The sequence below is a fragment of the Fundulus heteroclitus genome, chromosome 15, assembly GCF_011125445.2.
Source record: "Fundulus heteroclitus isolate FHET01 chromosome 15, MU-UCD_Fhet_4.1, whole genome shotgun sequence".
NCBI lineage: Eukaryota > Metazoa > Chordata > Actinopteri > Cyprinodontiformes > Fundulidae > Fundulus > Fundulus heteroclitus.
In genome coordinates this window covers 4,595,579-4,614,871 of record NC_046375.1, presented here as the reverse complement: position 1 = coordinate 4,614,871, position 19,293 = coordinate 4,595,579, and the positions used below count along the sequence as shown (strand labels likewise).

Genomic DNA, 19,293 nt, shown 5'->3' with positions numbered 1-19,293 from the left:
AAGGCTTTTTTTTAGGGAGGAAAGTGGAGCAGCCATTATATACAGTGGCTTTCAAAAGTATTCATACCCCTTGAACTTTTCCACATTTTGTAACAATACAACATGTGGAAAAGTTCAAAGGGTGTGAAAACTTTTGCAAGCCACCTTATTATATTATGTAACTCACAACAGGGTGTGCGCCCCTCAGATATCTGTAAACATTTTATTACAGTAGATTTTTTTTTGTGAGACAACAATGAAGATATTATGACACTTTTACACATTATACAAGCTGCACACTGAATACTTTACATTGAATGAATTTGCAGTTCCCCTAAAATCACCCAAAACACACCCATGAAAGCCACTGGTGCCAAAAGTTCACGTCTGGAAATGTTACATAAATGCAATTACTCTGTGCAACAAGCCCAAACACAACCAATAATACAGGTGCTTGCGTTGGCTAAACTGCAACGATATGTCCTTGAAAAGTTCACCTGCGCCAACAAAAGACCGGCGGTAAAAGTCATTCAAGCGGGCAATGGTTTGAACATTTGCGAGCGGGTTTTCACGGCCCTTACTTGACTCCTGCAGAGAAGCTGACGACGGGGAAAAAGAAGCCGTCGACGTTAAAGTCCTCGAACATGCCCTGTACAGGCTGCCCGTTGATCCTGAAGGACATGCTGGGAGCGCCCAAATCCAGACAGCAGCTCACCACGTCGTCTGAGTTCAGCAGGTGCTGGTTAATGGAGGCCACTGCCCTGGGGATTCGACCTGGGAGACAGAGTGGCTCTCGGTTACGGCGGCAAAGTCACAAGTAAATGTGGGGGCTGACTGATAAGTGAGGAGAGGAGACGGGGCAGAGCGGTGGAGAGACGGCTGATGAATGCTTTAACAGGAGGGACCTAAAAGGGATGGGATGCGAGTGGTAATGGATCTTTTAGAGACTTTGGAAGTAAAAAAATTATGAAGCTGCAGGGCACATTTATAGCCAGCTGGAACTTTTAGTGGCACGATGTGCATCATATTTGATGGCAGTTGGTTTGATGACGGGCAGCGTGTTCATGTGTCCTTCCTTGGAAAAAGGATTAATCATGAGCTATGTCGGATTATGGAAGGAAATTAGTGCGCACAACTCCAATAAAGAAAGAAACGGGGAGTAGATGGCTGCGCGGTTCTGGAATAACGCAAAATAATAATAATAATAATAATAATATAGAAAACCAGCACTCCAAGCTTCTTTATGAATTTAATCAGGGGAAAGAAACGACAGCATGTGGCCAAAATGCCTTCTCTTGCCCCTGATTAAAATTCCTAAGAGTGCTGGTTGTCTATTTATTTATTTTTTCAAACTTGTATTATGTCACAGAAAATATTTAATTGGGTACCAAATCAAATATGTTGAATAAAACCTAAAACACATTCAGGTAAACTCATGTTTGGAAATCTGTCACTGGTTGCCACTCTAGAGCCTAAAAAAAATGAAAGAAAACGTTTTTTTTCTGCGCTTTACTGGAAACATTTTAAAGACTTTAAATATTTCTTGCCTCCATTCACAGAGCCAACCGACCCGCTTTATGCAGATATACAGGGGTTGGACAATGGAACTAAAACACCTGGTTTTAGACCACAATCATTTATTAGTATGGTGTAGGGCCTCCTTTTGCGGCCAATACAGCGTCAATTTGTCTTGGGAATGACATATACAAGTCCTGCACAGTGGTCAGAGGGATTTTAAGCCATTTTTCTTGCAGGATCAAGAAACCATCAGGTTCAAAGTGCAATTAATGAAGATTGGCCACCAGGCTGGTCCAATTTAGCCATGAAACCTCCCACACTAAAATGAGAGGTGTTTCAGTTTCATTGTCCAACCCCTGTATAATCAACGCTAAGTCAAACAGATGCAAACAATTTTACTTAAGTGTGTAGGGAGTTCACATGAAGTATTTAACTGAGTTTTTGTCCCACCTGACCACAGATGAAGCCCATCAAAGCTGTAGGAGTACAGGTCATCACCAGCGCCGTTCCCTCCCCAGCCCTCTCCTCCACCGGGATACGGCGCGTAGCCTTTGGTGTTGGCCCAGCCCACTCTCAGGTGGGTCGGCTCCCCAGTTACGAAATGGTCCACCTGGTCGATGACCAGCTCGAAGTACCACTTCTTATACTGAGCTGAACCTTCAGCAATGCCCAGGAAGATGTTGGGCCTTATGCTGGAGTCAAACACAGAAGAATAGGCTGCATATTAAAGGTTGAACAATATTTCACAGATATGTATATAATTATCGTAATATCAGTGGCTGCGATATTCATTTTGGAAAACACTGGAGTGTAATAATTGTTGGCTAATATATTCAAATTAGGTTATGAATTAGTATGTTTCATACAAATGTGATTTTAAGTCTCATGGCAGCAGATGCTCACACCGGACACACGTGACATTGGTAAAATGCTGAAGGTCACAGAGTGAAGTACAGATGAGAAAGAGAGGGAAAAGAAAAATGCATAAATTGCAAATGTCATTTGCAATGTTACCGTATGTTTGTTTGTTTGTTTGTTTGTTTGTTTGGATGGATGGATGGATGGATGGATGGATGGATGGATGGATGGATGGATGGATGGATGGATGGATGGATGGATGGATGGATGGATGGATGGATGGATGGATGGATGGATGGATGGATGGATGGATGGATGGATGGATGGATGGATGGATGGATGGATGGATGGATGGATGGATGGATGGATGGATGGATGGATGGATGGATCTGTTGTAAATAAAAACAGCTTTAAAAATACTTTTTTGATAATAAACACCTGTAGGCTATTTGTCCAGCATGTTCAAGGTAGAAAAACACATTCTTTAAATAAGAAAAAATACTTTTACAGATATTTCTGCTTGTTTTAAATTTATTTATTTACCTTTGAACATCATTGACTAGTCGGGTCTGGAGCAAAAGGTCCCTTTTGGGCAGCAGGTTGTCACAGATCAGATTCTGATTGGCTCTCACTGCCACCCCATTGCACACACACAGAGAGCAGAGGACGTCCAGGATCTGAAGAGTAAAAGGAGAAAATGTGTTACGCTTGAGTCGTATTTAAGTCTGCTTTGAACTGCAGAGACAGTGTCCACCTTGTCCACATGGCATAAAAGGGAAAAGTTAAACTCAGCAGGACCTTTGTGGTCAGAGTGCCTCTCCTGATCAGCATCTGTTTCATTTCGGGGAGAAATCCCAATGCCAATATTAGGAGACTGTGACATTTACACTCTGCAAGTAAAACACGAGGCTGGAATATCAAACAAGCGCTGATCAGGAAGGTTTTGTTTTTTTCATGACCCCTTTCCTGTGACTCGGATTTAGGTTGGCAAAAGTGGATGTTTTAGAAAAGAGAATCTATTCCCATTTCTTCGGGCTGAAATATTTGTTTTACACGCAGAGAGAGTAACACGTCTAAGAAGCTGGAAGCTCAAATACTTCAAATACATTATTCATCAGGCGGTTGTGGATTTTGTAGGTTTGCTCACTTTTCAGAGAAATGAACAGTTTCAAATATTGATGTTGTCTCCATTTTAACGTGGAGAGACAGAATTTTAATCAAACACCTAAAAAAATAATCTCATGCGGTCTAAAAGTGAATTATTCCATTCACATTATGATTTGCATCTTGTGTGAAATAAATCCTTGATCTATTGCAACCCAGCCATTCTATCAGCTTTGAAAGACTGTTTTTGTGCCCATGTTGCACACAGATTAATATAATCTCAACTAATCAATCAACCAACCAATCAATAACAAGAGTACAAAGCTTTATAAAGACATCGGGTACAAGATAGCACATCTAAACAAGCCTGGAATGAGGCACAAGAACATCACTAAGAAACTTGGTAAGAAGGTGTCAACTCCTGGCAGGATTATTTGGAAAATGACGAAATCATAAAATGATCATCAGTTGCCCATGGGTTGGTCGATGCAAGTCTGAAGTATACCAGCAGACATCTAAATTATTCAGAGAGGGCTAGGGGCAGAGAGTTACTTATTTTGTTGCATTAACTTGACCCATCATAATTGGAGGAAGAGAAATGCGCCGTATAACCTGAAGAACCCCATCGATCTTGAAGAATCTTCCTGCCTCACCCGGTGCGGAGAACATGGGTGATGAGTTCTAGTATGAGAATGACCTGAAAGATACCGCAAAGGCAACAACGTAGCGGCTGAGGATGAATGACTATACGGTCATGAAGTGGTCAAGCAGACCTTATTCATTCAGAATGTATCCAGATGAAGCTGCTGGGAGCTGCTGAGCGCTAGCTGGGAAAGCTAAAGGATTTTAAGCTGCTCCTGTCAAGAGCAGCAGAGCAAAACTCCTCCTGAGATGTGCACAAGCCTGGTGGCCAATGCCAGAAAGCCTTTTTTTTTTTTTTTTTACATGAGGCACCTTTAATGGATTTTTGCTATTGTTTCAGCCACTAAATATTACAATTATATTTTTTTTGTATGAGCAAATGGATAAAATCAGCAGGGGGCTTAAATATTATTTTAACCCTTCGTAGATTATTTTTGCTATAATTGGTTTTATAATTAAATCTGGTTTTGTTTAAATTTTTAATGAATCCAAAGCAATTTGCAGATAAAGATGAACGCAATTAAAGATAAAACACCAAACGAAGTTTACGGCACACATTACATGTGGAACACTTTTCCGCTGTAACGTAACATACCTTTATTTTCCACTTTCTACAGTGGGATAACTCACTGTTTAAAGGCCAAGTACGTCAACAGGCACACATAATAGCTAAGATTAGTAATAATCATAACCTTAACAATAAATATGAAGAAGTAACTGCACCAAAAACCTTTGATCACAACCTATTGCTTGTTTTAGCCACCTTGTGGTTGCGTCCATGCTTGTAGAGCAGAGAGATGATGGATTTAATATGTCCTTTCTGAATGATGTTCAGAGCTTCTGGGCTTTCGACCAAAATGCAGTGGAGGACTTCCAGGATTCCTGCAAAACCAGACGAAAGAAAGTTGGATCCAATCATCCATTATTTCACGTTCTCTTAATTAGTAGCAACACAAGGAGACCCCTGGTACCTGATGATGACTCCATTCTCTCCAGCTTGCTGACCAACCAGTCCAGGTTTCGGGAAAACTGGGTGCAGTTGGTCCGGTTTCCTCGAATCAGTGCAGCTAAACCAAATGTAAAGTTTGATTAAATTATCTTTAAGGTTTTGAATCATAAAAATATCAATAAGGTTTTAAAACAACCAATCCAGGTTGAGTATCTGGCAGGATATTGTAAATGTTAACGGCTGATGATAAACTGTTAGGTGGACGTGAAGCCTAAAGCTCAACGGCCCATAATAAGTTAGGATCTCTTTGGCAGGTTTCCTGACGCTCAGACACCCAGGAGTCTCATTTCAAACCATTTGGTTTCAGGGACACCAGACTGACTAAATGCCAGCAAATCCATTTAAACAACACACTCTGAATACTGATGCAGACCAACAATGGGATTTAGCCTCTTTCAACAAAGCTCAAACTCAGCATGAACGCGTAAACAGAGCCGCACCTGTGATCAAGGGTAAAGCCGGTCAATGCAAAGGAAGATTAAACAGATGGGCAAATCATGATATGATTAGCATACCAATCATTTCAATCCGGATCAGAAGAACCTTAGTGTGTTAAAATTTCAATTTGGAAATAGTATTTTTATTAAAATGTAAATGAAAACTGAAATCCATTTATAAACTGATGTACCTCTAATGCCGTCTTATCTATGGGAAGAGGCTGGGGTCAGCTCTCTGATAAAAACAACATTTAGATGAATGAAAAGAGCTTGAAATCTAAATCTTTAATGGGCTTAAAGAGGTTTAAACTGAACACAAAAATAGGAGTTTCTACAAATTCCTGTGTTTTAAATGCATATTAAGCCTTTAAATACATTTTTCAGGGCTCAAATTTCTAGAGTTATCAGTACTTTTTTTAGTCCACCTTAAAGCAGAAAGGTTTTGCTATGGATTCAGGTAAGATTTCTAGTTTTAATGTACAAAAGATAGATACAACGTTTAGAAAATTTTCATACCTATCCAGGAAAATATCTCAGTTCCACTCTTTCCAAACTGCGTAAGAACCCTGATACTGGAGTTTGCTATTTTCTGAACAAAACTCTTCTGAACTCTAACCATCGACACATCTCAATGACAATTTACTGCAAATGTGTCCTTTGAACCTATGTAATATGCTTACAGGTCCAACAGGACACACTTCAAAACACACAATAAAGATGAGAGCAGTAAATTGTTCTAGCTAAAAATAAAGATTTCTATACATTTGGAAATACGCACTCCCACAGAAATGAAATTAGCGGTGCCAAAGATTAGATTAGATTAAAAACCCTTAGGCAGAAGACAAATGGACATTTTAGAGGGACTTCCACCTCAAAGGCAAACATTTAATCAAGCCTCTTATTGATGCATAATTAATGGCAGAAAAAACATGACTAATTCAATGCTTAAATAACAAACTAAACACCTAACCTGGGCTATTAGGTTTGTTTCCTCGTTAAAGTGAGGGGGAACGCCACAACAAACCAAACCTCCAAACAATCCATCATGCAAAATACTCTTTCAATGACCGCCCTGCACCACTGAGGGGACGGCAGTCTTTTACTATTAGGAGCGTACTTCTGGGTTGTTGGCTAAAACAACACACATATGTTTGTGTATGCAGGAGAGCGAATGATGAATATAAGGGTACCCAAGGTGAGCTGACCAGGGGGAAGGTGTTGGAAGGATGCCAGCGACCGGAAAACCAACCACCCATTAAAAATTTAAACTAACACTTTGCAGAGTTGACGGGACTTTATGTGGGGAATAAAAGACTCGGATGAGGCCACTAGATGTAATGACTGGCATTTTTTAAACCGTGATATGCATTTTCCTTGTTTTTTTCTAATAAAAACGTGCAAAAAGCTGTGAACATTAAGCCTGTTCAACAGAATGTAGGCGAAGGATGAAACGAAGGACTGTACAGCAGAGAGAGCAGTGGAGTCCGAAGGGGAAAATAAGGATGATAAATACTTCATGTCCACGCAGACTGAACCGGTGCTGACAGAAGAGATATTACGTGATCCATCACTCACTCACCCAGGAGTTCATAGAGGAGGTTGAGGATGTCCTTCCACGCTGCGCCAGCTTCCTCGCCAGCCATCTCTCCGAAGTGGGCCGCACTGTCATAGAGGTTCATCCGGTCAATGCACTTGGACAGAAGAGCCAGCATGCCCTGAAAAAAAAACATACATTAATTTATTAAATCGCAAACCATCGGATTCGTAGAAAACAATAATGAAACCCAAAGGAGTTTGCTTCTGTTCAGCATCTTGTGAAATCATCAACACACCTTAAGCTGTTCCACATTTTGTCATATTAATATCAAAAACAGGGATTCTATGCAACAAACCAACACAGGACACCACTTAAATTTGTAGTGGAAGTTTTTTTTAATGTTATTTCACAAAAACAAAAAAGAAAATCTAGAAACTGCTGCATGCATTATATTCAGCACCCTTTACTTTGATAGCCCATCTGCTTGAATAAGATACGTAAAAGCAATCTCTGAACGACAGATAGAATTATGTGTATAAAAAAGCATGTTTATTATATTAAATATATTATTTTAATCAACAATATTAATTAAATCACTATATATAAATATGTGTGATATATTGTTAGTGAAGATGTTAAAACAACTTATTATGGTGTGGTTATTATAAAATTTTGAAAAAATTTTCCATTTGCTTTTCTTGCATTTCCAAAAATTTAGAAAAAAAAAAAAAAAATCACATTTTGTTTTATCTGTATATTCTATCAAAATATTCATTGACAGTCAAAAGATGACTACATAGTCATTGCCATCCTGTTAGACCTTTAAAGAAGAACCACTGATTGGTTTCTAGCTTAAAAACACACTAAAATGGTGAAAGGTTGCTGTGCAACAAACTATGTAAGCAAATCCTCCAAAATGATGGCCAACGTCTGACTTACATTGAAAAAGATAATTCAAAATCGGGATCAACAAAGTAAAAAGCCTTCGGACTATTCCTTGCGAACATTCACATGAACATTAGACGAAAAGTGGATTGTGGAATACTATTTTTCAATTAGCATTTTCTCCGTTGAAATAAGCATTTATGATTCACTTCTTTTGATCCTTCCAATCTCAGGGCTGTGGTCAGATGTTGGGTGTCTTGTACCTCGTGGAGGATTTCTGTATTGCACTTTATAGAAGAGACTAAGACCAACAGGTGTTAACCAAAAGCAATACTTTAACATAACCCATCTCTGAAAGTTGATGGAAAATTACTAAAACCCTCCCTTTCAAAATCTTAAACATATAAACTAATCAGCTAAGATTATTATTTCCACATCTATGTGATATTTTCTTCCTGTTTTGTATTTTGAACTTGAGTGGGCTCAAGTCCCCCATGAGATTTTCCCCCCTGGTTCTCAAAGCCAACATTGCTTTGAGTGCTTCTACTACAGATAAGATGCTGAGAACTTCTTTGTACTCCACATAAGCTTATTTAAGAAGGGAAACATAAAAATGATGCCCCAGCGGGGGAGATTTGGCCCACTCACCTCCTCCTTGAAGAGGTCTTGCCGTTTGATGAGGGAGCGAAGCAGACACTGTTTTTCCTCGTGCTCGAGCTCTACATCGGGCTGCTTGAAGTATTCAATCAGATCGTTCAGCGTCTGCAGCACCTCTTCAACATATCCGGCCACTGCATTCATCTCCCCAGCCGCAGCGCTATCCAGTGCCCTGAAAGTCGAGAATAAGCCTTTAAACCTCGAATGTCATTAGCTCTGCATGATCACAATTTTGTTTTGTTGTTGCTGTTGTTGTTTTTTAAAGACTGACGATGGAGCTTTCCGTGAACACTGCTCCTCACTCACTTTATGAAGTTTTTGAAGAGGAATGTGGTGTTTCGGATGATGCGAGCAGCCCGAGATTCCTCATGCTGGCAGCGCTGTAGGATGAGACCGTCATCCATGTGGCCCTCAGAGTGAAGGCAGGCCTAGTTCAAGAAAAAAAAAGAAAACATGAAAAAATGGTGGAATATTTCCACTTTGGAGGTGATTTAAAAGACAGTTGAGTTTCATCTCAGCGCTGCCACAGATTCACAAAAAAAAAGAAAAGTCATTTGGAAAACCCTAAAAAGACCAGAGTCACGTGAAATCCAGCAGCTTAGGTCCGAACAGGGAGAAGAGAGACTGATTTAGCTGTAAACGGACCACCACCTTGCCAGGTGTTGTAGCTTGCTGCCAAGGCCGCTGGCACCGCCTTGCATCATCACAAGGTAGCGTCCCTGCAGGGAGGTCTGGCCTTGAGCGGCATATATGAGCAAACTCCTCCTCCATCCCACCTTACAGTGCCCGTCACCCCTATAGGGGCAATTACCAAAAATAAACGAAACTGTTTTCTCATGAATGATCTGCAGAGAGCCAGCTGAGTAAAATGCTTTAAAGTCAAAAGGGAAAACTAATATCTTCCGTTTTTTAATTGCTATATGAGATGTATATGCAAGTTTGATGGAGTGTGCTTCTATGGTGCAAACATCAGTTTTGGACTGCACTTTTTGGCTTTCCTGCTCAAATTTACTCTAGGCCATAGGTGGGCAGGTCCAGTCATCGATTGCTGGATTCCTGGATGTTTTAGGTGTTCTCTCGCTTGGAGACACCTGACTTAAATGGCTGCATCATTAAGTGTTAGGAGATACTCCAGCATTTTGAATCAGGTACTGGAGCAGGGACATATCAGAGAAGTTGCAGTGCTCTAGCTTTCGAGGACCGAAGTTACCTCTGCCTTAGGCTGTTGGAAAAGACGATCCAACTAACTGCCAAACTTTGGATTCATGAGGAGCTGTGTGGCTTCTGTTTGCTTTGAACCAATGGACCAGATATGCCTTGTGTAATTGCTGAGTTTAGGTTATTGGTGCACATGTATTCTGTGGATCTGCAGAAGGCTAATGACTGCATCGATTGAGGCATTTTGTGGTGTTGCTGCCAAAGGCGCAAAGTCTTGGTGGTTTCCAATGCAGGGAAGACTCCCTCAGAGATACCTCCTGTCTCAGATCCCTGTTTGTGATGTTAATGGTCAGGATCTCAAAATGCAGCCGTGGAAAGGAGGACATCTGTTTTGTGAACTTCAGGGTGTCTTCTATCCTTTTTTTTGCCGCGGATGCGGTTTTGTTGCCGTTTTTAGGCACTGACCTTCAGCGTACCCAGGAGTGGTTTGAAACGGTTTGAAACTGAAACGATAAGGTTCAGTTCCTCTTAATATGAGGCCATGGTCCTCCACCGGCACAATGATGGACAGCTCACTCACTCCATTTAGTACCGAAGGGAGATAAGGAATTACTGAGGAGTATACAGAAGAAACTTAAAATATAGGAGAAAGCAAGGACGTGTAAAGGAAGTTTGAAGCATTGCTTGCGAAGAAACTGATAAGCCGAAAAGCCAAACTCTTTACAACCGTCACCTGTGTTCATGATAAATGGAATCTGATCTAAAGTTCAAGAATCTGGAAACAAGTGTCGGAAATAATTTGTTTGATAGGGTGACAAAATTCAGGCTTAGAGATTGGGGTAAAAGCTCCAAAGTTTTTAAATATGTCTTTTCATCCTTTGCAGCCTGAACAGCTGGAACGCTTTGAGAAATGCTTTCCACAGAAGTGCATTTGTGAGATCCTTCGCTGATGTTGGATGTGAAGGACTGGCTCCGAGTCTCAGTGCAAGCCCATCCCAATCACGCTGAGGTCAGGTTAGTCAAGTTCTCCTCTGACAAACTCACTCATCCATGTCCTTATTAACCTTGCTATTTGTTCCCACAAAGTTTGGACCATAAAATTGTACAGCAAGCTTTGCTATGCTCAAGTATTAATTTCATTCAATAGAACAGACCCATCCCCTGAAAAGCAACCATACACCATTATCCAGGCTGAATCAAATTTTGCCATGCAGTCAGGTAAGAGCTGTTGTCCTGGCAACTGCTAAACCCCGACTCGTCCATTTGATTTCTAGACAAAGAGGCTTGATTCATCTCTCCCTAGAACCTGTCTTCACTGCTCTAGAGTCTGTCGTACTTTACAACACTGCATCCAATTTTTTTGCATTGCCCTCAGTGATTTGAGGCTTGGGTGCAGCTGGTAAACCATTGCACTCCAGTCAATCAAGCTCTTTATGTATCATTTTTGAGTAATCTGGGAGGTATTACTCCCCATGAAATGTGGAGGTATTTGGCTATCAACTCTGCAGGCAGGAGGCCCCCTCTCTCAGTTAACTGTGTAAATTGTTATCTGCTGACCCTTCTTTGTGATTCTATGTGGCAAACCACTTTGTGTCTGAGATGTTGTCATTTCTAGTCGCTTCCACCCTGTTAAAACACCCCCAACAGTTGACCACAAAAAATTTCACGACTGAACTTGGTGCACCGGTGGCATCCAATATCACGGTATGGTAGTGTCCAAGTCTTTAACAAATGTTTGTGGAAGCAGTCTGCATGCCTAGGTGCTGGATTTTATACACCAGCAGACATGAAATTAGGTGTAAACACTTGAATTCAGTGACTTGGACAGGTGAGCCAAATCCTGGCAACACAGTGCATGTTCTAAAGGAGTACTGTAGTTTTGCTTTTATTCAACAAAACCTTCCGCTACTGCTAGGTCTTTTCCACCTTTTTTACAATGTTTAAACATTTATTTACCTGAAATGCACTCAAGTAAAATGTACAGAATAGAGTCAATTCTTTAAAGATTGTCTTAAAATAGCTCCTGTTATCTCTTGTTAAAGTTACAGAAAGCCACAGCAGAAGGACTAGAAAACAGCTTTTCCTAACCAAACGATGAGTGAAGTGTTTTCTCCCACTGTCTGTAAACATATTTACCCGTCTTTTCAGGGGACCAAGACGAGACGATTTAGCATCAGGCGCCAGGTAGGAGAGCCACAGTCCCGTTGCCACGTGCATCACAAAACAGACAGAGTCCCCGTACTTGATCTCTGGAACTCCCATCCCGTCAATGTCCCTCTTTATGCCAGGGTCGCCCTTTTCCTGTTTTATTCAGAGCAAAACGGAAAATAAAAGCAGAGAGACAGCGTTCACTGAGACGGGTTTGAAAATATGACGCAATGTACAACAGCTAAAAATTGACATTAGATGGTAATCACCGGTTCAGAACAAGAATCTCATCAGGGACTGAGGGCAGGGGTCGTTAGCTTTGCTACTTTTCAGACAGAGATGGAGCGATTCAATTGATTAATGTCAACAGCACGTCGGGGGGAGCATATTAATGCAATGTTCAGCACAATGAGGTGTTGACCTTGTTTGATAAAGGAGCTGACGGGCACAGGCTGATGTAGTGAGAAGATGGAAGGATTGGCTAAAAATAGAGTGAAGACTACAACTTTTCCAAATAAGTATGAGTGCAGAGTAATAACTCAGTGCCTCTGAAGGAGGGGTTAATGGAGGAAGGGTCATTACTCTCTGTTGTCAGGAGTTTTCTGAGGCTTTAGATAAAATGTTCTGAAGGTGACTCAAACAGCTAATTTCTATCAGTTATACAAAGGATAACAAGCAAGCTACGCATGCAAAACACGTAAATATTGTGTACCACAGGACAACTTGTAAACCTGCAGAGGAAATATTTGCAGTGTATCACATATTATGATACTTTTTCTTAATAGACCATATGCTTTTTGATTGTAATCTTGAATCAGAGGGTAAAGAAATCTAGATGCATTTTTCTGCTACTGTGATTTTGATTGATTTCTCTTCCCATTCTCTGAAAAATGAGTGTTTTCTCTGACATGTTTACAGGGCAGTGTGCTCAGCAGCTGTGAAAAGGTCAGATTATGATGGTGACAGAGTAGCTTATTAAAAGCTGCACTGCAATATTATAGGTGCGACACAAAAACATGCTCAAGGAGTAAAAACTAGCTAGGGTTAAAGCCCAAGTTGAGAAGATATGTTTTAATAGAGTCTGAGAAGAGTAACCTTAGATGTCTTAAAGCAGAAAGCAGTGGCTTTGGTGTCCGACTTCTCTCTGTCCTGCAGGACCAGTCCACGATCTTCAGTCAAGGCCAGATAGTGTCCAGTGGAGAGATGGCGAAGACGGAATGGTTGTCCCCATCGAATATGGCTGCCGCTCCAGCTAAACACATAGAACCGATGTCAGAAGCGCAGAAATGTGACATTTTCTAACACTGATTTTTTTTTTATTCGGGTTTATGTTTAGCTGTATAGTAAAAAAGTTTTCTCCCATTTGACAAATTTCAGTTATAAACACTGTGTATTATTTCATATGATCTCAAGTAACTCATCACTCATTTTGGTAAATATCTTAGCTTTAAATCTGTGTACTTTTGTAAAAATACCTGTTTTCCATTTTTTTTTAAACTCTCACCATGTCCTGACACTAAAACATGAGACAGATAATCTGTGGCGGGAAAATAAACAAGCTCCTCTTGCTCCTCCCAGTGTCCCTACTGCTATTTGCAGAAATAAACCGCTCCCGGTCAGAAACAACCAATCAGAGCCGGGAGGAATGTCAGGCTCTAATTATACGCTGTTCACACCCCCTCCTCCGCTAAAGTGCAACCGTTAGTAAAGTTCAAGATTGCCGGTGCGGGGAAAAATGGCAGGGAAATAACTTGCTTTACAGGAAAACTGCCAATTTCCTGAGTATAACCTGAAAACAAAGACAGGTAAACTGATGACAAAACTGATGACAAAAAGCAACCTAAAAACAAAGAATCAGACTGAGCCCGAAAAAAAATAAGCGTAACCATTGGAGTAACAAGGAAGGCTCCACTCTGGGGGAGGAGATGTGGACGGAGGGCTGTAACACTGCAAACTGCAAGGGAGAGGGACCTGTAAGGTGTGCTAATGCCAGGGATTTCTCAGAATTCCCTAATGCAGCTTTAGTTTAATTTTCTCTATGTATATTGGCCCATTAGCATCAACAACAAGACCAATGTTTTTTTTTTTTTTTTTTGTTTTGTTTTTTTATCAAAACAAGAACAAGTGCATTTATTTTATTGTGCAAATTAATAATGATTCGGGGCAATTTTAGGTTTTGCTGAGTGCAGCGATTGTTATTTAGTCAAGAACATTCAAAGAGTTCAACCACAGGCTGACAGGGGCAACACGAGAGAAGTAACGTCACATTTCCACCGGTGAAACACAGCTGCAGTAAAACACCCACTGACTCAATGCCAAATCTAAGCTGTTTAACCACAACTTCTGTCCACAAGGTGGTGACTAAATGTGAGGCGAATATCATGAAGATCAGTTGTTTTTTGGTGGCATAGATACAAATGATAAACTCAAAAAATTGAGTTATAAATATATTCTATTTTACAAAATATTCCCAAATATGGTAGTTTTAAGTGATCAAGTAGCGCTGCCTAATTTTTATAACGCTGTTTTCCTTGAAACTGTTTTGTTGCTAAAATGTAAACAGAGCAAAACAGAGGAATGTCAAACAGTGCTTCACATTCTGCAGGAATTAAGCAGCTAATTGGCAGTGACAGCTAAGGACAGAGGCAGGGACATTTTAAATATAGGCTGCACTGTTTGAGATATTTGAGAAAAGTGAGCAATATAATTTATGAAGCTTGAAAATAAAAGTGTGTGTACTTTAGTATTTTATGACATGTACTCAGCTCATTCAGTCGTTCTGTTTCATCTTACCTGATCCTGAGAGGCTCCAGTCTCCAGAGGGAGCGGGCTCTTGATGCTCCCTTCCCCGCTTCGTAGTTTACTATTCTGTCATGCAACCACAAAAACAGCGATAATCATGATTCTAATTACTCGTATCACACATATTTTGATTGCTCATGTTTATATGATGCAGTTGGATGGCTTCATTACATTTTTTTCCTATAAACAGCAAATTTGCTGCAGATGTTTTTATACCCAATCTTCCTGTTTGTATATAGTTGAAACCAGATAGATACACTGTACACTATAAAAAAAACAAACGCTTATGCAGATTCTGTAAAAAATACTTTTTTTCTCACTGTTTTCTGAATTAGATTAGGTTTAACAAAATGATCTCTGTTTGGCTAAATGCCACAATAATGGCATTGTATATGGGGTGAGATAACCGTCAATATAAACTTATGTGTAAGTGTCTTAATTTGTAAATGTTAAGTCAATAAACTTGAATAAATTTAAGATTTGTATTTGTTCTTTGTGAAGTCATACATGTGACATCAGATGCTTCTTCTGTGAGAATATAAATTTAGAAGTCATAAATAGTCAAAGTTACAACTTTGAAAGTACAAATCACAAATGTACAAATCTACAACCCCCTGATGAAGCTGTTACACACCTTCCGGTTGATGGCAGTAAACATGTCATTAATGTCACCACCTGATAAGTAGTGTAACACTTTCAACAGGGGTTGTATACTCGTACTTTTGTAATTTGTACTTGTATGTATTGTTGCAAAGTTGTAACTTTGTAACTTGTATTCATAACTTCTAAATTTGTATTCCCAGAGATTAAACATCTGATGAAACAACTGTTACATGTATGAGTTCACAAGGAACAAATACATATCTTAAATTTATTCAAGTTTAATGACTTAACATTTACAAATTGGGACACTTCCACATACGTTTATATTGACAGTTATCTTACCCCATACATGTATCTTTTACTGTTTTGAAATTCATAACATCTTTTTTTAGTTTTTGGTAGATCAGATATCCTTCCAAAAGGTTCTGACAGTAGCTGCGATTTCTGCCCATTTCTCCAGAAAGAGCTGGAGTAACGGAGTCAGGTCGCTTTGCTATCATGCACCTTTTAAGCTCTGTCTACAAACTTCCTATGGGAGCAAGTCCAGACTTTATGGTGCCCACTCCAAAATGTTGACTTTGTTTCCCTTAAGCCACCTTGTGATTAATATGTAGGGACAGTTAAAATCATTGTCCATTTGGAAGACTCACTTATACTCAACCTTTAGCTTCATGGCTAATGCTTTGTGGAGTGCACTAGACCCTCCCTGTAGCAAAAAAAAACTCCTTAAATTAAACATTTTCCATGTAACGTTTATCAGTTCTAATGACCACTTTCTCAAAGAATTGGTGACTAACGATACTTTCCTCCAGAGAAGATATGACATAAATGTGTTTCTACCTGTTTGATTTAAATCCCTTAGGCAGTTTATTACATACCTCTGCTCCTCTTCACTCTTATCTGCTCCAGGGATTGTCAGGCTCTCGTCGTGACCGTGACAGAGACGCATCACATGCCCACCAATCAAATACCCTAAGAGGCGACAGAAACTGCATTGAGTTAAATTGTACTTGCACAAAATTTATATCATGCTTTCCTACCCATACAGACCACTCAAAGGGCTTTACATCAGAGCAATATTCTCCTAATTGCAGTCATAAACACTGTAAACATTCATACACCGATACACTGATCAAAGAGCGTTAATATGCGGCAGGGAAAGCTGGAATCAAACCCGCAGCTTTCAGATTGCTAGACCACTACTCCTTCCTATTGAACCACGGTTGCCATGAACGTTTTTTCTGAAACACAATGCCGTAAAGTGTCACAGCCACTTTTCTGTGGTTGTCACCGACATTGACGGAGGATGATGGACCCACCTACAGCCATGTTGCCTGATGAACAGGTAGGCTGCACGTTCCAGAGCGTCTGCATGAAGGAGGCGTCCACCATAATGTTGCTGATAGAGTTCGAGAGATGCTGAAAGAGAGAAGCAGGTTGTGGAAGACTTGAGACAGAATGGAAGATTACTACTGCAGCAGAAACAAAACAATTGATTACGTCCAGCAGTATTTAAAAGTGATATTCAAGGGTTTGGATCTGATCCAGTATTCTAACTGTTTATTTTTCTTTAAAGTTGCTTATTAAAGGTGAGCTAACTTCCCTTGTAGGTTTTTAGCACATATTTAGAGTCTTTCAACAGTGGACCTGTGGGTGTCAGATCATTTTACTATTACCTAACCCAAGCAATTCTTCTTCTGGATTTTTTGCTAGAGAGCAAAATTCATGGTTACTCCAGGGCTCTCCATGCCCTGACGCAAGACAGCAACCTCAGACCATCACACTGTGAAGTTCTTTTCTAAAACGCTGCGTTAAATTTTACCAGTTGTGACTCGACGAAGATCTGATGGAAAGTCCCGCTTTTTTTCTCGTCAGTCCACAGTATATTTTACCAAAGGTCTTTGGGCCTTTTTTTTTGGCAAATATGAGACAGACCTTTGTGCTCTTTTAGCATGAATTTTGCCTTTGAGCTCTCACACTGATCCCATTTTTGTCAAGTCACTTTCTTGTTCTTGAATCGTGAACACTGACCTTAACTGCTGTGCTTTTGTGACCTTATGAATGAGATATTGATGTGCTCCAAGGGTGTTTTGATAGATATTCAGTCCTGAGACGATTCCAGGTTTTCTGTATGTGTGGATAATGGCTCTTGCTGTGATCTCTGGTGTCACAAAGCCTCAGAAGGGTGTTGTACCTCTTTCCAGATAGTTTTTCTCATCTATGTAGAAATTTAGTTTTCATTGGGATATATGTTTCTGGTTGAGATTTTTTTCCTCCAACTTTATGTCGTCAGAAATGGTTTATTTAAGTCCTGACTTGCTTCTGTGTGGCTACTAAAACTGAACTAACCTTTCCAAAAACTGTACATAAAGTTAATTCAGGATTTAAAAAGTGAGCGATCATATTGGGCCAGGTTGGTTTGAAAAGCTTCACCTTCTAATAAATAAATATAGTTTAAAAGGGCTCACAGTTCTGTACTTTGTACAGTACTTTCACAACACTTCAGCTTTAGACACGCAGATTAAAAAAAGTTGAAAAAACAGCAACTAGATCAAAATATATCCCAGTGAGCATCTTTCTACCCACAATAATCTTTACAATAAAACATCTACTGCCCCTATAAATCTACATTTAAATTAGCCTAAATGAAGTCTACATGTAAACGTTTTGCAGACAGCTAAAGAGGTTAAACTTCTGTATTTAAGCAAAACTGCTAAGATTAAATAAAACACTGCCCACATGAGAAATCACGTTCAAGGTCTCTGTAATAATCTCTGCAGTATGATTATTTACACTGAGCCTGCACAGTATAAAGCAGTATTTAATACACGATTTATGGCAAAAAAAAAACTGGACAAAGAGGACTAGAGTAATGTCTTTGAACTCTTGAAATTGTATTTTTTCCTTAATTATACAACTCAGTTGTGATTTGACGGAACATGTCTGGTCACAAAGAGATAAAAGCCAGGGTTTTTGCCAGTTTTGCCTTAATTCAGTATATCCCTCCCTGGACGGAGATGGAGAACCCACCAGAAAATATGTCTACAAAGTTTCATATGCCTGGCACGTCACACTAGCTCCCTTTAGGCTGTTTTCCTCAATGCCTTTGCCTCTTACTGTCCATCTTGAAATTCCACTCTCCCCTTTCGCAGAGTAAGTTAATTGAGATCAGGAGTAGAGCTGAGCTTAGGAGACAGCAGTAACTTTAAACCCAAATAAAAAAAATGGGTCAGTACAGTGCAAAATGTTTTCAATTTGCTTAGAGGCGTTTTACAGGTAACCTGATTTCCATCACCGGGAGCTTTCATCTTAAATTGCCTCGTCACTCTGATGTTGGCTGGAGCTAGAATGTGATCAGAGATGCCACAGATATGCAGACTAACAGCAACCCAAACCCGGCTACCTTACATACCTACATCAAATCATCTATAAAACTATAACCCGTCTCACTATTGTTGACAGTTTAAGAGGCAGAGAAAAAGAGAGACAAAAAAAAGACTATCCCATCATGAATCTTGTTTAGTCTAACAATAAAATAAAATAAAGGAGAAAGCATGAAATTAGTAAATATTTGGAAAAAGAAGTGATTAGACTACATTATAGAAAATAATTACTGGTGTAATGTGAACTGTTATGGCACGCAATCTTTATCACAAAGCTGACCATTAAGGTGTTTATGTATTTCATTCAAACATGCAGCTGTGGATGCAGCTCTGCTTGTAACTATGTTTAAAGCTTTTTAGTCATCTAAACAGCTCTACATTTTATCTAATCTCAGAAGATTAGAATATGAGATCCGATAAAGCTGGTTTGTCATATCAAAAGTACCAATTAAATAAACATACTTCTAATTAAAACCACCTTTCTGTATTGAAATGTATTTTATTGGTCTGATTTAGTATTTAAATCTTAGATGTTTTCTTTCGTTAGTTAGCGGTAGAAGTGGAAAATCATCA

At 39.7% G+C, this 19,293-nt stretch overlaps 1 protein-coding gene across 4 annotated transcripts in view; it reads right to left on the bottom strand.

The window, feature by feature from the left end:
- The window catches only part of ryr3 (ryanodine receptor 3), a 155,828-nt gene that overhangs the window by 99,938 nt on the left and 36,597 nt on the right, over nucleotides 1-19,293 (bottom strand). For all 4 annotated transcript variants that reach the window (XM_036147246.1, XM_036147247.1, XM_036147248.1 and 1 more), the window contains 13 exons: nucleotides 16,657-16,756; nucleotides 16,216-16,309; nucleotides 14,726-14,800; nucleotides 13,028-13,184; nucleotides 11,921-12,085; nucleotides 8,933-9,054; nucleotides 8,618-8,798; nucleotides 7,127-7,262; nucleotides 5,073-5,168; nucleotides 4,865-4,983; nucleotides 2,899-3,032; nucleotides 1,948-2,189; nucleotides 561-753 (listed from right to left, as the gene is read on the bottom strand). In XM_036147246.1, the coding sequence (XP_036003139.1) occupies nucleotides 561-753; nucleotides 1,948-2,189; nucleotides 2,899-3,032; nucleotides 4,865-4,983; nucleotides 5,073-5,168; nucleotides 7,127-7,262; nucleotides 8,618-8,798; nucleotides 8,933-9,054; nucleotides 11,921-12,085; nucleotides 13,028-13,184; nucleotides 14,726-14,800; nucleotides 16,216-16,309; nucleotides 16,657-16,756 (1,814 nt within the window). The remainder of the gene's footprint in view (nucleotides 1-560; nucleotides 754-1,947; nucleotides 2,190-2,898; nucleotides 3,033-4,864; nucleotides 4,984-5,072; nucleotides 5,169-7,126; nucleotides 7,263-8,617; nucleotides 8,799-8,932; nucleotides 9,055-11,920; nucleotides 12,086-13,027; nucleotides 13,185-14,725; nucleotides 14,801-16,215; nucleotides 16,310-16,656; nucleotides 16,757-19,293) is intronic.